Source organism: Poecilia formosa, unplaced genomic scaffold, assembly GCF_000485575.1.
Source record: "Poecilia formosa unplaced genomic scaffold, Poecilia_formosa-5.1.2 Scaffold80, whole genome shotgun sequence".
Taxonomy (NCBI): Eukaryota; Metazoa; Chordata; class Actinopteri; order Cyprinodontiformes; family Poeciliidae; genus Poecilia; species Poecilia formosa.
In genome coordinates this window covers 1,342,497-1,357,494 of record NW_006800019.1, presented here as the reverse complement: position 1 = coordinate 1,357,494, position 14,998 = coordinate 1,342,497, and the positions used below count along the sequence as shown (strand labels likewise).

The window sequence follows — 14,998 nt, the reverse complement described above, 5'->3', positions numbered from 1 at the left end:
TTTGTTTGTTTGTTTTTACCTTAGCTTCAGCGAAAGCAACCGTCTCCAATAGAAATACTGTCACTGCGGCAGTAGCAAACATCCACGACCCTGTTCGGCAAGACGACATTTCTCCACAACAAAAAACCTATTTGCAAGCCTGCTGAACGATGACCATGGAGACCCTGCGACAATAATCAAACAACACTTTTATTAGAAGCCGTATCAGCTACATAACAAGCTAAAGAATGAGTTATGAAAAGTGACTAAAGCGACCTGTGTCCTTTAACTTACGCTTTGAGCGCTGTTAAACGGTTTGTTTTTGTTTAGCTTTTAAGCTTCCTGCAAGTTGAGAACGCTACGGCTAAAGTGACTTTCCTCTTCCTGGTTACGTCACATATGACGTCCAAAACAAGATGCAACGTGAAACAACGGCGCCACCTACCGGAAAACGCCAGCAACTGTAATTAGACAATGAATCGGGATCTAAACACTTTTTGAGATATGTTTACTTGACGTTCTGTCAGTCATTTTGTTGTTGTTTGACAAAGGCTGTGATTGAATGAGTTAGGGACAGGAGCACTAAATTATTATGAGTAGTTATGGCATAAAATGTAGCCTCTACAAGTCGCCTTTAAAACTGCATAAGTACAAACAAGAAGTCTGGATTTTGATAAATGACACCAAGTAATATTAAACCAAATTGAAGGTGATTCATCATAAACTACCAGACAGATTATAATGAATTCAGGCTTGGATGCTTAATCGCTGCTTTAGAAGAAAAGTATGACAACAATCTGAGCATGGTTTACTTCCCTTGGAAAAACAAACAAACAAACAACAACAACAACAACAACAAAAAAAAACAGCCATTAATTACTCCTAATTTGAAGGATGCCATTTGCTGCACGGCCACGTTTTTGTGGAGTTTACAGTAATTGGCTGCCAGATGCCAAAGGGTTATTTCTTGAACCAGGACCAACAAAAGCAGTAAAATAAATACAAAAGTATTAATGTTGTGAGCAATAACAATAATTTTGTGAGCCTTAATAATCAACATTCACACTCACCTGAATAATGTGCTTTATTGACAGCAATGATAAATGCCCTTTGTAGCATTTATCAGTGTGTGACTTCTCAGAGTATTTCCCTATATCTCAGAGAAAACATTGCTCTTTCCCTTCAATCTTGGCTCTTTTTAGAAATTTGAAATACAAGCCTCTACTTCTTGATCTGATCAATACTCCTATTTCCCCATAATCCTGCCTTCACATGTTTCTGTACAGCAAGATACTCATGCCTTTAATAAGCCGTAGGAATCGATAAGTCACAAATTCAGCCTTAACCACTCGAGTCTGTGGTCACATAGATCAGACGAGAGCATGGTTATTACACTAATGAGCTATGATATCAGTGCAAACATCTCCCTACCGTCTTTTCTGTAAGTGCAGGCATTTACAAGACCCCCAATCCAACCTCACAGCAGAATCTGTTCTGGTATATTAGGTCATGAAGAATCATATTAAATTTCAAACAGGTTTGCTAAATTTGTTTGCTTCAAGCAAGGCAAGAGTGATTTGTACAAGTGAAAAGAGGAAATTTGTTGAATATGAATTAAAACAATTCATTTTGTTTTCAGATACATGATAACTCCTGCTGTATAATTTTGTTTTTTCAGTGGTTGACTTATTCCACCATGATTAACTTTTCTTCTTGGTTGGTTTGAATTTTTGTTTTTACCATATAACTCAAGAGTAGCGAATAGAGAAAATGTCTTATTCTAAACCGAATGTTGATTATTTATAAGCTAACAATATCAAAAGTGAAGGAAATAGATGTTTTATATATTTTTCTTCCACTACAGTGCTTCTTCTCCCTTCCAAAAAACCAAGTTTGAATTAGTTGCGTAGTGGATTTGATAGCTGAAAAGCAGAAGCAGAACGCCACCTTCAATAAGACATAACATAGTCAGATAACTTTTCAGTGTAACACGCCTAAAAAGACGACAGAAAAGACAGACCTACATTCAGAGTTAAACACATTTATCACCAATTAAAGCTAACTACGGTAATAAGAAATTACATATATATAAATATTCATACATTTTTACATAAGTAAATTTAATTATTCATATAGACATGAATGTATTCAGACGCCGTAACCCTTCACAACCCATTTTGCTATCTCCATGGTGAGTGGGCCCTCATCAGTCGACTTGACAACAAACTGTGTTTGTTATCATTAAAAAATGAATTTAAAAGAAGGCGCATGGAGACGTCTGATGCAGCTTTGTTTTGACAGCGGGGATGTTGATGCCGCACAGCACCTGGTGTTATCCTGCTCTGCTGCCTTCACTTTTTAAAATCTCACATCTTTGTTGGACATCCCCCTTTTCAAGTTTACATATAAAACACCAACGGTTTGTTTTGATCGTAACTCTTTTTTGGGGTCATAAAAACATTCGTGCATTTTGATGACTTGGGGACTGGCATGGGATTCAAGGCTATTTAACTAATCTAAAAGATCCATGTTATGGTAGAAGGATGTAATAAATTCAGCAAGATTTACAGAATTATAACTTTGGTTTAAATGTCCATGTTTTTACATTTTTAGTTTCACTTGACCAATTGTTGCTCTGACCCCCAAATATGTTGTTTGTTGAACAGTTTGTTGCGTTTAAACAGTGACTCAAGTGAAGGAGTGTAAGAGTCCTCCTTTGCATTGCATTCTTTTATCTCTGTCTCTGCAAGCCACTTAGTTCTTGGTGCTCTTTGATGCAAGACTGCCCTTTGCACCTCCAGGCCAATTACAGCATAAATGACAGTGACCAGAGCTCACCGCCAGCTCTCATTATCAGTTCAGAGTTCCAGGGGAAAAACAGTAAAAGGTGATCAGTCCCTTGTTATAGGGAGAACAATCCTACACTTTATGAGGGAGAGAGAAAAGAAAGAGGCCATTTGAAAATAATAATAATAAAAAAAGATTATTGGAAAGTTAACTTAACAATATAGATGTTTAGGCTGGTCAAGCTTTTAACTGTGAACTGTGTGACAACTCTGTTTTATGGCAGCAGGAAGTGGGGCATAAAGCAATTCTCTGATACAGAGAAATACAGAGGTTGTTCACCTCAGGAAAAAATGTTAACAACCTTAAAATAAACTTAGGTTTTATTATGGTGGCACAATGCCACACTGAGTAATGTAAAAGAAAAACCAAGTAATAATTTGAGTACTAATACACTGCTGCTTTGTCCTCATAGGGCTGCAACCCTCATCATCAACTATGCTAAACTAGCTAATTTGTTTGCCAATATCTATGCTGACTCCCACAACTTTTGTCTGACATCACAAAAGTAAAAAAATAAAAAAAATAAATAAACAAATCTTTTGGCTATGTCTCAAAAACAACCTAAAAGAAATCTTAAATCAGAGGAAGAATGAATTCTGTTCTTCCAGCTCCAGAAGAGTATCTTGTTGAGAATGTGCAGCCCCATTAGTGAGCCCAATATGTCAGTGTTTGCAGCAGGAAGCTATGGTGTTTTTGTTTTTGTTTTGTTTTTTTCAGTCCCCCTACCATCATCATATTGCCAAGCTCAAGGTGGAAAAATAAATATGGGTCCTCATTCAGCATGGTGACCAGTGGTGGAAGGGAACAGGAGTCTGTTTTATGTTGTAATGGATAAGTAAGAAAGCCTGATCAAGTTAAAAGATTAAATAAAATAAAATAAATAAAAAAAATCTATAATTTACTAAATTCTAATGAATTGTTAAAAGTGTCAATACATGTGTCACCTGTAATTTTGCGCACGCACACACAAAAATAAATATTTTACTCCTGATTGTCCTTGTCCTTGTAAAGACTGAATTTTTCTAAATTTTACTCATGATGTATGTGTTTATAGGATTAATATGCATATCTTCACCAGAAGGGTTAATAAATGTGCGGTGCGAGACTTTAATGGATTGACTCATGTTAGACAGAGCGTTTAATAGGAGACCTAAAAGCAGCTCTGCATTCCTCCACTAGGAGACGCTGTGACGTCCCAGTTAAAGTGAACCGAGTTCCTTTCAGCAGATGGATCCGAATAGCATTCTTGGAGTGAATGCTGAAATGTGAGAAATGTAATGTGAAACAAGTGTAAGAGATTTACAAGAGAATCTTTATATATATATTAAAAAAAAACAACAACTCGAGATTGACCTTGATATGGTTTAAAATGGACATTAATGACAAGCCATTTGCTTTTCAGATAGGCAAGATAAACATTTGATTGCCTGACTGAGTGAACATTTATACTCTCAAAGGATTTTTACGAGATCTGCTTCCCCTCAATACATTTACATGCATCACCAGCTGTAACTGGAGGTTCGGATCTTAAAATTCATGTTTTAAGTGCGCCCAGCCTTTCTGCGTGCTTCTTTTTGACCTTTGTCTAATCATCTGCGTTCTTTCTGCACTCCCGTTGTTTTTGGCGAGGACGCAGTTTGAATACCAACACTTTCTTAAGGGGGAGGCGATCCTTCCCCTCCCATCCTCTCAGCTGAGCCGATGCGTTTGTGGGCAGCAGGACTATTCTAATAGACACAGGTTGTAATTACAGTGGTGGGAGGCAGCAGACAGTGGTGGTCCGGGGACAGCACAAAACTATAAATCACAACTCCAGCTTTCTGCCCTCCTGAGTGTGGCCAATTCACGCTCAACCAAAAAGCAATTCTGCCAACATGTGTTTACACATTTGTCTTCATCAGCCACTGGCTTGTTCTGGACCCTCGTGACTGAATTTTCCTTTCCTGTGGCTGACTATTTTTCAAGTGTTTGAGTCAAAGTCATCTTTATTAAAGCCAGTAATTAAATCATCTTGGGGTGAATGGGATAAAATTTACTCCATCTGCACAGTTAAAGCCAGGTATTTGGATACACTTACAGAAATGTGTATGTACTACATTTTTCTCTGTTTTCTTGTTTTCGGTTAGAAATACCAAAAATGATGTGTGATAGGTAAATACCAGAATAAAGTGAAACTGTTTTAAAGATTTCTTTAACTTTCTTCAAACTCAGAAGTTTACATGCATTTTCTTAATAGTAGGATTGCTTTCAAAAGCTTCTCACTGTAGTTTCTGTAATTTTTGCCCCATCCCTCCCAACTGGAAAACCTAAGTCCAGATTTTAAGTCGCCTTGCTCACACACACTTCACTTATACCCACTAATTTTCTATGGGAGTTTGTGACTGTCTCTCCAAAATACTGAGGTTAACATCTATTAGCCACTTTGTAAATACTTCTGCTGTTTCTATAAGATTTTTGACAAGTTCAAAGGTCCGTTTAAGCCTAAATATTTTTTACATGATATCTTGTTTCCATACATTTTTTTCCCCTCTCTTGTAATGTTATCGGTATTTGTAAAGCTCCTGCAACAAAAAGCAACATGTTCCTGCCATATCTGCAATTCACAGTTCGGCTATCTTGCTTGCAAGCTTCCTTCTCTTTCCTCCACATGTAACAATGATCATTATCTACAATTATCTGTACAGAACTCTTTTCAGTTTGCTTTTTTCCCCCCCGTGGGGTCAATGCACACATTTTGTTCTAAAACACGTTCTTCTCTGAGATGCAGAACATATATATAACCTTCTTGAAAAGCAAAACGGATGATCAAGATTTCTGGAGAACCATAAATCTCTTTCTAATATCTTGGTTTGTTTTATTTTTTTTTTATTTATTTTCTCAAGATGACACACAAGAAAGCTGTGTGTTCAGGCATCGCCTGAAAACGAAGCCACAGGTTTTCCTTCAGAAACTTTCAAAATGTCTTTGACTTATACATGTTGTCTCCCACTTACAATAGAAAGTGTTTTGATAAAACAAACAAAAAACATCACCAACACATCAACAAAACAAGAGATTTGATTCAACTAAATAAAATCTGAGCTGAAAACATAACATTTATATTTTTGTCTCTAACGTAAACTTTCCCAAATCACTTACAGTAACTCTAATGTGATGTGAAATTTTGAATTTTGAAGAACTTATAACAACAATCCCCTGTCTTTTAGCAAGAAGTGTGATAATCCATCCTGGCCTAAAAGAGGAAAGGTTTTAAGATAAACTTGTCCACAATTTATGTGTTACAAGTGTATGTTTGATTTTTATTTTTTTAACACGGTTTTTACAAGAAATCAGCAAGCTAAAAGTTTAAGGAATATTTTTTTTATTTTTTGAGAAAACAAACCAAAGGGGGGTGGCAGTATCAAAGGTGTTAGAACAGAAGTGATGGTGACTTGCAGTACAGTGTGTGTCCTGCTCTGTTTTATCCATACGGACAGCTGCCAGTCAGCCACCTGAGCCCATGTGAGGGAAGCTGTCTGCTGAGGAGTTGGTGCCAGCGAGGTGCGAGCAGATCCCAGCCACACCTAGACGAAGGACACACACTTCCAGCCAGGAAACGGAGACTCTCCCAGGGAGAACATGAGAACCAAGAGCGGTGATAAGACGTGATGAAAAAAGAAACGCAGAAGGACTCCCGATGTTCAGCTTCCCGACGCAACGGGCAAACAAGAATTTATGAAAAATAAGGAGGTATAACTAAGGAAAAAGATGATTCTTGAAGTATCTTGAAGCTCTCGGTTGAACTTTGTCACCCTTTCATGTTGGGAAAAATGTCAAAGAGAGCTTCACAGCATGATCATTGGGCTGTGAGGGGGGAAACAAGCTTTAGCAGCAAGCTGCCACACATCTAAATGCATCTTTCAGAGGACACCGAGGGTCGAACGAGAAGACAGAAAGAAAACAAAAGCATTAGATGAAAAGTGACATGAATTGAAAGGTGGATAAATAGTTTCAGGGGGAAGCGGGAGGTTTTGTTGATGGTATAAAAAGGATGCGAAGGGCTTTGGTGTGGGTTTAACAAGGCTTGGCAGGCCAGTTTACAGACAGCCATTAACGTCCACATCAGAGTGACTCCAGCCAGGAGTCTGATTTATGCATCAGGCTGATTTATACATGCGTCGAACACTTAAGGATAAAAACAGCTATGCACCTGGGGAAGCAAAACGAGTCCAACAGGACACACAAATCTGTCAGGTCTTGGTCCAGGACAAGAAGCCCATTTGAAAATCGAACATGGCAACTTGTGTGCCTCGGAGCTTTAAAGTTCCTTGCAAAAATGATTTACATCCTTCAAGCATTTCCAGGTAAAGCTACAAATGTTAATGTGTTTTGGTTAAGATTTAACGTGATGGATTAACACACTGCGATGCATAGTTGTGAAGTGGAAGAAAAATTAAGTTAAAGCTTGGAAAAGCATGCCCACAGGATAATACTGCTGCCACTATGTTTCACTGTGTAGATGCCACACTCAGTGTAGTGTGTATTTCTTCTCCTCTACATGCAGTCTTTTTTTCTAAGTAGATAGAAATATTCCAGTTTGTTCATTTAGATTCTCTTTTCCTATGTTCGCTGTTTTACCTACATGGCCTGTGGCAAAAATCGAAATGGGACTTCTTTCTCTGCTTCATTAAGGCCAGAGTTATGGAGCGCACAACTAGTAGTTAGCATCCCAACAGATTGGACCACCTAAGCGCTCGCTCTCTGCAGGTCCAGTTACGACTTTGACTGCAGTTTTGACTAATTCTCTCATTGCAGATTTGTCAGTTTATTGGGATGCCGTTGTCTTGTTAGGATTGTAGTCGTAGTATGATCTTTCTGTTATTAAATGATGGACTAAATGATGAATTCTGGGATGTTGAAAGTTTGTTATTTTGTTTTACAACCTAACTCTGCTTTAAACCTTTTTCACAGCTTTCTCTCTTACCTGTCTACTGTGTTCCTTGGTCTCCCTGATGCTGTTTGTTCAGAGCGATTGACATAGCAGCTGCATTTATACTGCGATTCATTTATTCACAGCATGACTCTATTTACTAATTTGGTCAGTTCTGAGGGGAATTGATCGTCCTAGATTTGATTTAGGGATGTCAGAGCGAAGAAGGTTGAACACAAATTAATGCCACGATTTTCAAATTTTTGTATTTTTTTTTCCTTCAGTAAAAGATTTTAAGCATTCAGTCAACACCTTCCACTTTGCAATTCGACACCACTTTGGGCTGATCTATCACATAAAATTCCAATTAAACACACTGAAGTTTGTGGCTGTGACTTGGCAAAATGTGAAAAAGTTTGGAAGGCGCTGTCTGCGGGAGCAGGGAAGAGGTCAGAAGTCACGGATTAAGCGAGTCAATGTTGTCAGCTCTGAAGCAGAGCCGGCTGCTGGTCTGCCGGGTTTGTATCCTGTGGTGTAAAGGAAGCGGCGCTCTGGGAGGTTTCATGTCGTCGGTGTCACTCGTTTCCTCCGTCTTAAGTTCCTCCCTTGTTGTGGCAGTTTGTGATCCACCTGCCCCAGCTGCAGGCCACATCTGCAGGCATGATGGACTTCATCCGCAGGGGGGCCACATTCACAGAGTGCCACTGTGAGTCAACCTCTTCTTGTTTCGGCATTTGCTGCAATCTGACATGGCAGCTTAGCTGCGCGCCCCGATGGACTGCCTTGGGCGTTTTAGCAAGCACAAACCTAAACAAAAGTATCCCTAAGAAATGAAGGACGATGCGTGAAATACAGGAGCACGTACCGAAAGACAGCATGCTGCAAAATGTTTTGTTTTTCTGAATCTTGTATTGTTTTTTTTGTTTTGTTTTGTTTTTTGTATTGTTTGCAACAAATCAGATGTAAGCAGGATAAAATGAGACTAAACTTGTCATCTCAGTGTCAGAAATCAATAGAAACCCTACACTCTCCCTCTAATCTCAGCACACATGTGGAGCACGCTTGAGCTGACTGATGATGAAAGCGGAGGCTGGGGATGGAGAGGAGGAACAGAGAAGTCTGGAAGAAAGATGAAGATGAAGGAAAGGGGACATCTGTCAGCAAAAACATTCACGCTGGAGCTGATCTATGGGAGACATTTGAGCTCTAAAACGTCGAATCCTTCTGGATTCAGTCTTGGGCAGGACCGGAGAAATTGTCCTTATTCCTCGAATTCTTCTTCTCTGTCAAACATTTGCACCTTCACAACGAAACTCCGACCTACATCGCCATTGCTGGAGTAGTAAAAAACTAAACATGAAGCAGTTTCTGATCATTTATCAGTGATTCTTGAGAATAGGTACAAAATGGGTTTTAATTTTCCCCATTTTTTTTTATTTTTTATTATTTCTCAACCTTATGCATGCAAATACGACAAATAATGTTTTGGAAATGTGAAGATGCTAAGGTGCAGGCTCCCCGTTGCAACATTTTTTTAAAAAATTACATTTTTAATCGACCTGACCTAGAACTTTGTCATCACCATCTGACAAAATAAATATAATTTTTTAAGGACCCTATTAGTGATGTTTTACTCAATTTTAAAGACAAATGCTTCTCAAGAAACAAAAAAATATATATTTAAAACAAGAAACAACAAAAAGTCCATCTGACGGAGTTGACAGTGCATGACGGAGTTGACACAGAACTGAAGGTGGTGACAAACTAGTGAGCAAAAAGAAATACTTGATACATATGAAGTAATGCAATTTATGTAAAATACATTAAAATTAATTAATTGCAGATTTAAATTGAGATTTGTCAACAATTTCACTGAAAGAGTCACAAAAACTCTGATGGAGTTGACGAAATGCCAAACTACCTCAATTTATATGATGTTATTCTGAAGGAGGCCATATTGTAGCTCGTCAGGTCCATGAAATCTTTACAGTTTACCAGAAATAAGCTTTTATTTCACAAAATTTCATCAAAGTTTTGAAAATTGTCAGTTATTGAGTTGACACATCATGGTTGTGACAAACAACTTAGGAATAAAACAGAAGAAAAAACTAAAGAATAACATAAGCTAACCAGAGCTAATTAGCTCTCTTAGCAAAGGAAGAGAAAAGACGACGTCATGGGGTCCTCAGAAGTTCTGGTGCCCCCAATAATGCCTGATTTTTTTTTTTTTTTTAACATTCGTTTCATGTCTGACGGTGTTGACAAAAACTAGGGACAAATTTCAATGGAGTTGGAAAATATATAAACATGATTTTTAATTCAATTTATTGATACTTTTATAATTATTTATATGACTACTTATACTTTAATGTATTGAGTTCTGCTCCTGGACAAGGGATTTTAAAGACCCCAGCCACCTACTATACTGTTTAAAATAAAAAAATATTCTGCAAACACCAGTAAAACATATATTGTTGTGCTCACATGACCCAGGTTAGTTTAGTCAGATATTTGAAAAAATTATATTTTGTGTATATGTTATTCAAATTTTGTGCTTTATCCGTAGGACCTGTTTTGTCCCTATTTTCAAGAATCACTGTTATATCAAATATCAATAAATTAGGGCATGACTGGAAAGTTATTTTATTTCAGTAATTCGATTCACTAAGTGAACCATGAAATAGATAAATTACACGCGGATCAAGGCTTTATTTCCGTTAAATGTGACGATTGTCAGCTAACAAGTAGTGAAAACGCAACATTCAAGATTAGGAAACAATAAAAGCATTTTCAAAATAGAAATGGACTTAATAAAAAAATATGTTCAAGACCCAATTAAAGGTGATCTTATAAAGGTATGCTTTAGATAAAATGACAGCATGTTTAGGGTTGTCCTCTCTTTCATCCTCAATCGGTGGTTTGCTTGCTACATATAAGTACACTTACAGCGACTAGCGCAGCATGTTTCTGTCATAACTTCTCAGTATTTATGTGTTCTTGTTCCCTTACTGAATTAACTCTTTGCATCAGATTTTCTTCCACTGAATCTCATTAATCTCTGCTCACGCAGACGTATCAAAGCTGATCAGTCACTGTCCGTCATATTTGGATCTTTGGTCTTTATTAAATTCTTCTGCAAACTCTCCATTAAAGAAGGAGAAAAGACTCTTTTTTTTGTAAGACTCGAGGGGGGAAAACATCAAGGATCGTGGCAAAAGAAAAACTAAACAGAGCAAAAGGAGGTGTGTAGATTTAGAGTGAGAACAAGAAATTGAGAACGGAGAAGGAGACAGGGAAGGAGGTGAAAAGATAGAGAAATGGGAGGAGGTCGGGTTAGAGGGAGACGCTCCACTGCCTGGCTGACAAACAGAGGGTCCCTCCAGGGCTGAGGAGATGAGAAGAAGAGGAGGAGAGAACGAGAGGGGGGTGGGGGCAGTCAAGCCCACCACTCTCCCACAGCCGCTTCTCTACCGCCCCCAATCCCCCGAACCCCCTACCCACACCACAGCCTCCTGCAGAAAATCTATGCCTGCTCTCTTAGTATTCCTCCCGTCTCTTATGAAGGCTCTGTGGAGGGGAAAGCAGACAGGCGGACTGCTGGTGAGGCCCTGGCCAGCCGTGTGTGATGCTATCTGGGAGTTTTTCCCCTTCCTTCTTCCTTTTCAGGATGGGGTGTTTGCTCAGAGCTGACAGGACAGACAGAGCGCCCGGCCAGTTGAAAACCTTCACCGGGGATTAGAGCTGGACACATCCTCCCAGTACAACCCCTATTTTTTCTTCTTCTTCTACTTCCTTTTTTAAAACCCCGCAGACTGGAGGTCACACACACAGTGTAGTGCACAGTTGAAACAGTGACCCTCGATACCCGTTTTTATCTTGACTCAAGTTGTAGTTTTATTTTAAAATTATATCATTAGATTTTCTGATTTGTTCTCAGCGAACAAATCATTTTTGCCCAGGTTTAATAAAAACCATGCAAGTGATCGTCCAGTTACAATAAAACTGAAAACTGATCAAAGCAAGACATGTCTGTTCACTCAACATACATGATGCACAATATATAAATACAATCTGAATGCACTGATATGGAATATCAGTGCTTCCCTGCATCAAGGAATGAAACGTAACTGGATCTAAAAAGTAAACTTGAGGCCAGATGTTAATACAAGAAAGACAAATGTTTCTCAGACAGTGTATTCTGGTATTTTCTTTCTTGCTTCGCATATTTTAAAAGATTCAGAAATGTCAAGAAGTCCCGTAAACCAATACTTATCGGCAATGACCCAAGATTTGCTGGTGTCCTTTTTATCATGTTCCTGAGCTGATGGCCATATGTGCTCCTCCAGGATTTTCTTCTACATAGCAGAATCAATAGTTCTGTCTATTATAGAAAGCAGCCCCACAATTAGTTTAAATACTTCACTCAACCCAGAACAGGAATTAGAAACTCATCTAGACAAACTACTCATTACCCAGATCAACATTGAGGATCAAATGCTTCATAGAATCAAAGATGGAGAACCAACGTCTAGTTTTATCAGATCAAGAATCCAAAAAAAATCCCTACCAGTTTATAAATGCTTATTCTTATTAAACATGGAGAACCAATATGTAATTCTATACTTTTACCTCTTTGTAAACTTTTTATACTTTTATTTTTCTCTTGCTTTTCTTTTGTTATTTTGTTTGTATTTCCTCCCTCATTTTTGCAAAAATGTTGTTATATTTTAAACTCCAAATGTGTTAAAAATATAAATCCTCAAGAAAAGTTTGTCTTTTGTCTCATCAGTTCCGATATTATGTTCTAAAACTCTGTGTTGGCGTATCACAGGGATAAATACATTATAGCAGTTGAAAGGTGATATAAATATTACAATTGTTTTTACAAACCACTTTAACTCTCTAACAAGAATTCCTCATGCAGTAATTTTTTATTTTGCACATCATTCCAAAATAACTGATGAAAAAAAAAAGAAATAATGTTTGCAAACGGCATGCGTTGGCACAAAATAAAAAAAAAATACATACAACATAATTTGTTTCTCTGCCTGTTAAGCTTTAAATGTGTCGACATGATTCTGCCATGGTTAAAATTACAGGGTTATTGATCACCCATGTAGCTCTAATCTCCATTACCACTGCTGCCCCATGACTCCTAAACCACAGACCCAAAGAGCTTTGTTATCCTCCAGCGTCCTCCTCCACAGGCAGGCGGTTCCTCTGTCACCTTGAGCCCGGCTCGTCATGCTTGTGTGGCTGCTCTAAAGGTCACAACTTGTAGCTCCTGTCATTAGCTGTCACTCTCTCCCACTGCCTTCAGTTCCCTGCTTTTCCCCTCCTTTAAGTCGCTCTCTGTCACGCATTTCTTTCGTTCTTTCTTTCTTTCGCTGGCTGGCTGTGTAGCGCAGATCAAAGTGGCATCCTCAGGTGGGCTTTGAAGGTTAAGAAAAGTGAGAAACAGCTCTCTCTCTTTCTCCGTGTCGAAGTTGTTTCAAATGCGGTCGGGTTGATTAGTGCAGATCTGCTTGGAGCGCCGTATCCATAATTGTTACAATGTATAAGATGCCAATAGCAATTAGCACTCGCTTTGAGGCGAAAGATTCAAAGCCTGAAGGGGGAAAGGAGGAGAAATATGTCTTTTCTTTCTGTACTGCAGGAGCAGAAATGTATTAAATTAAGAGATGGCAGTTAGAATTGATTAATTGCACCTTTTTGCATCAGGAAGCTGGAGAAAATCTAACCCAGTGTTGGTTTCTTTGCAAATAATTAAGCTTGTGTTCTTGAAAGAATAGAGGCAGCTGTGCTAAAATGTAGTACATTCCTTCACACACAATGTGGTGGGTAAACGAAAAAGGTCTGACGGAGAATGAGGAGATTTACTAAAGAGACAGCAAACACAGGTGTGGCTCTTCATCTGTTGGGGAGGTGAGGGGTAATCATGGCAAACTTTAATCAGTTTGGATCAATTATTCATGGTCAGGGCCCTAGCAAGCTGATTTCTAAAATGCCCCCTTCTCTCCCGCTCTGACAGCCAAGTATGAATTATTCAAACTGCATTTACACAAAGAAGTCCATCTCTGATACCTGATCAGTCAGTTAGAAACATTATGCAACAGGGAATGCCAATTAGAAACGGGGAAAATTGGTCTCCTGGTGTGTTTTCCGTGATAAAGGAAACAGAGACTTTCAAAGAGACGCAAAATGCCCTTATTGTCAAATTAGGACTCTGACATGTTCTTAAAAGAATTAATTGTTCGGTTAGCATGTGTAGAGCAACATGTTTTCTGAGTTTCAACAGTAGCCCAGGTTATTTCCCGTGTACATCTAGTTTTTCCATCAAAACACTTCTCGCTTCACCTTTTAATTGATCAGAAAGGTGTGGCAGCTGCTGTTCCTTGTTTTCTCTTTAATTCTGTAGTTCTCTCACAGGGTGCCGCGGGCAACTTGCTGTTAAATTACAACCCTGGCAGCTGGTTAAAAAAAAACAAACTCCAAACTCGATCCTGCCTCAAGGCTATGGCGTACTCCCCGGTCACCCCGGCCCTTCCCCTGGTCATCCTTCCACGGTCACTCTGCCTCTCCCACATGGGCTTCAAGAAGGAAGCTTCCCTTTCTTGTCAGTGACAGCCCATCTTCTTTCACTGAAAAAAAAAAAAAAAAAAAAACTCTTTACATCTCCATATCCAGGCATGAGAAATTATGAAATATTCATGGGATGAAAATCCTTTTATTTCAATGGTACATTTTTTTTTTTTTGCATGACATTCAGCATGACTTTCAATCAAACTAACGTATTTTAGTAGAAGTTTATTTTCCTTCCAATACCCCTTTATTGTTTTTTTTTTTTTAGATAGGGTGGTTTTGATCTGGCATTTTTATTGGTCAGATGTAAAGCGTTGGGTCAGTTGCTTGTACTGGATGGTGGTCTGTTTGTGAGGCAAACAGGGGTCCCATGGATGAGACTCCATCAGTGCTGGATCACAAACTGTTTAAAACTCTCTGTGTTGATTCTTGTGCAGCTCACTGTGGATAAGTAGAGCCGTCACACAGGTAACAGAAAATAAAACCTCGTCATACAATGTGAAATTTTATTGTTCTAGTAACATATGTTTATCTTTGCACAATGTTCTATTGAGTTGTTACAATATACTCTTCTCATTTGAGCAGTATAATCACACGTTACTTCAAAATACATATCAAAACAAAAATGTTTTATGCTTTAACAAGATAATATTTACATTATATGAACAAGATCATTTATGA

The 14,998-nt window shown here is 38.4% G+C and overlaps 1 protein-coding gene across 2 annotated transcripts in view; it reads right to left on the bottom strand.

Annotated features, from left to right (window-relative positions):
- The window catches only part of tmem9 (transmembrane protein 9), a 5,829-nt gene extending 5,463 nt beyond the window's left edge, over positions 1–366 (bottom strand). Inside the window, exons 1-2 of one of the 2 annotated variants that reach the window (XM_007556622.2) lie at positions 274–366; positions 20–164 (exon numbers count right to left, since the gene is read on the bottom strand). In XM_007556622.2, coding sequence (XP_007556684.1) covers positions 20–109 — 90 coding nt within the window. In that variant the 5' untranslated portion in view covers positions 110–164; positions 274–366. Of the gene's footprint in view, positions 1–19 lie in introns of both variants that reach the window. The other variant, XM_016673691.1, reaches the window with a different exon arrangement.
- Between the last annotated feature and the right edge of the window lie 14,632 nt (positions 367–14,998).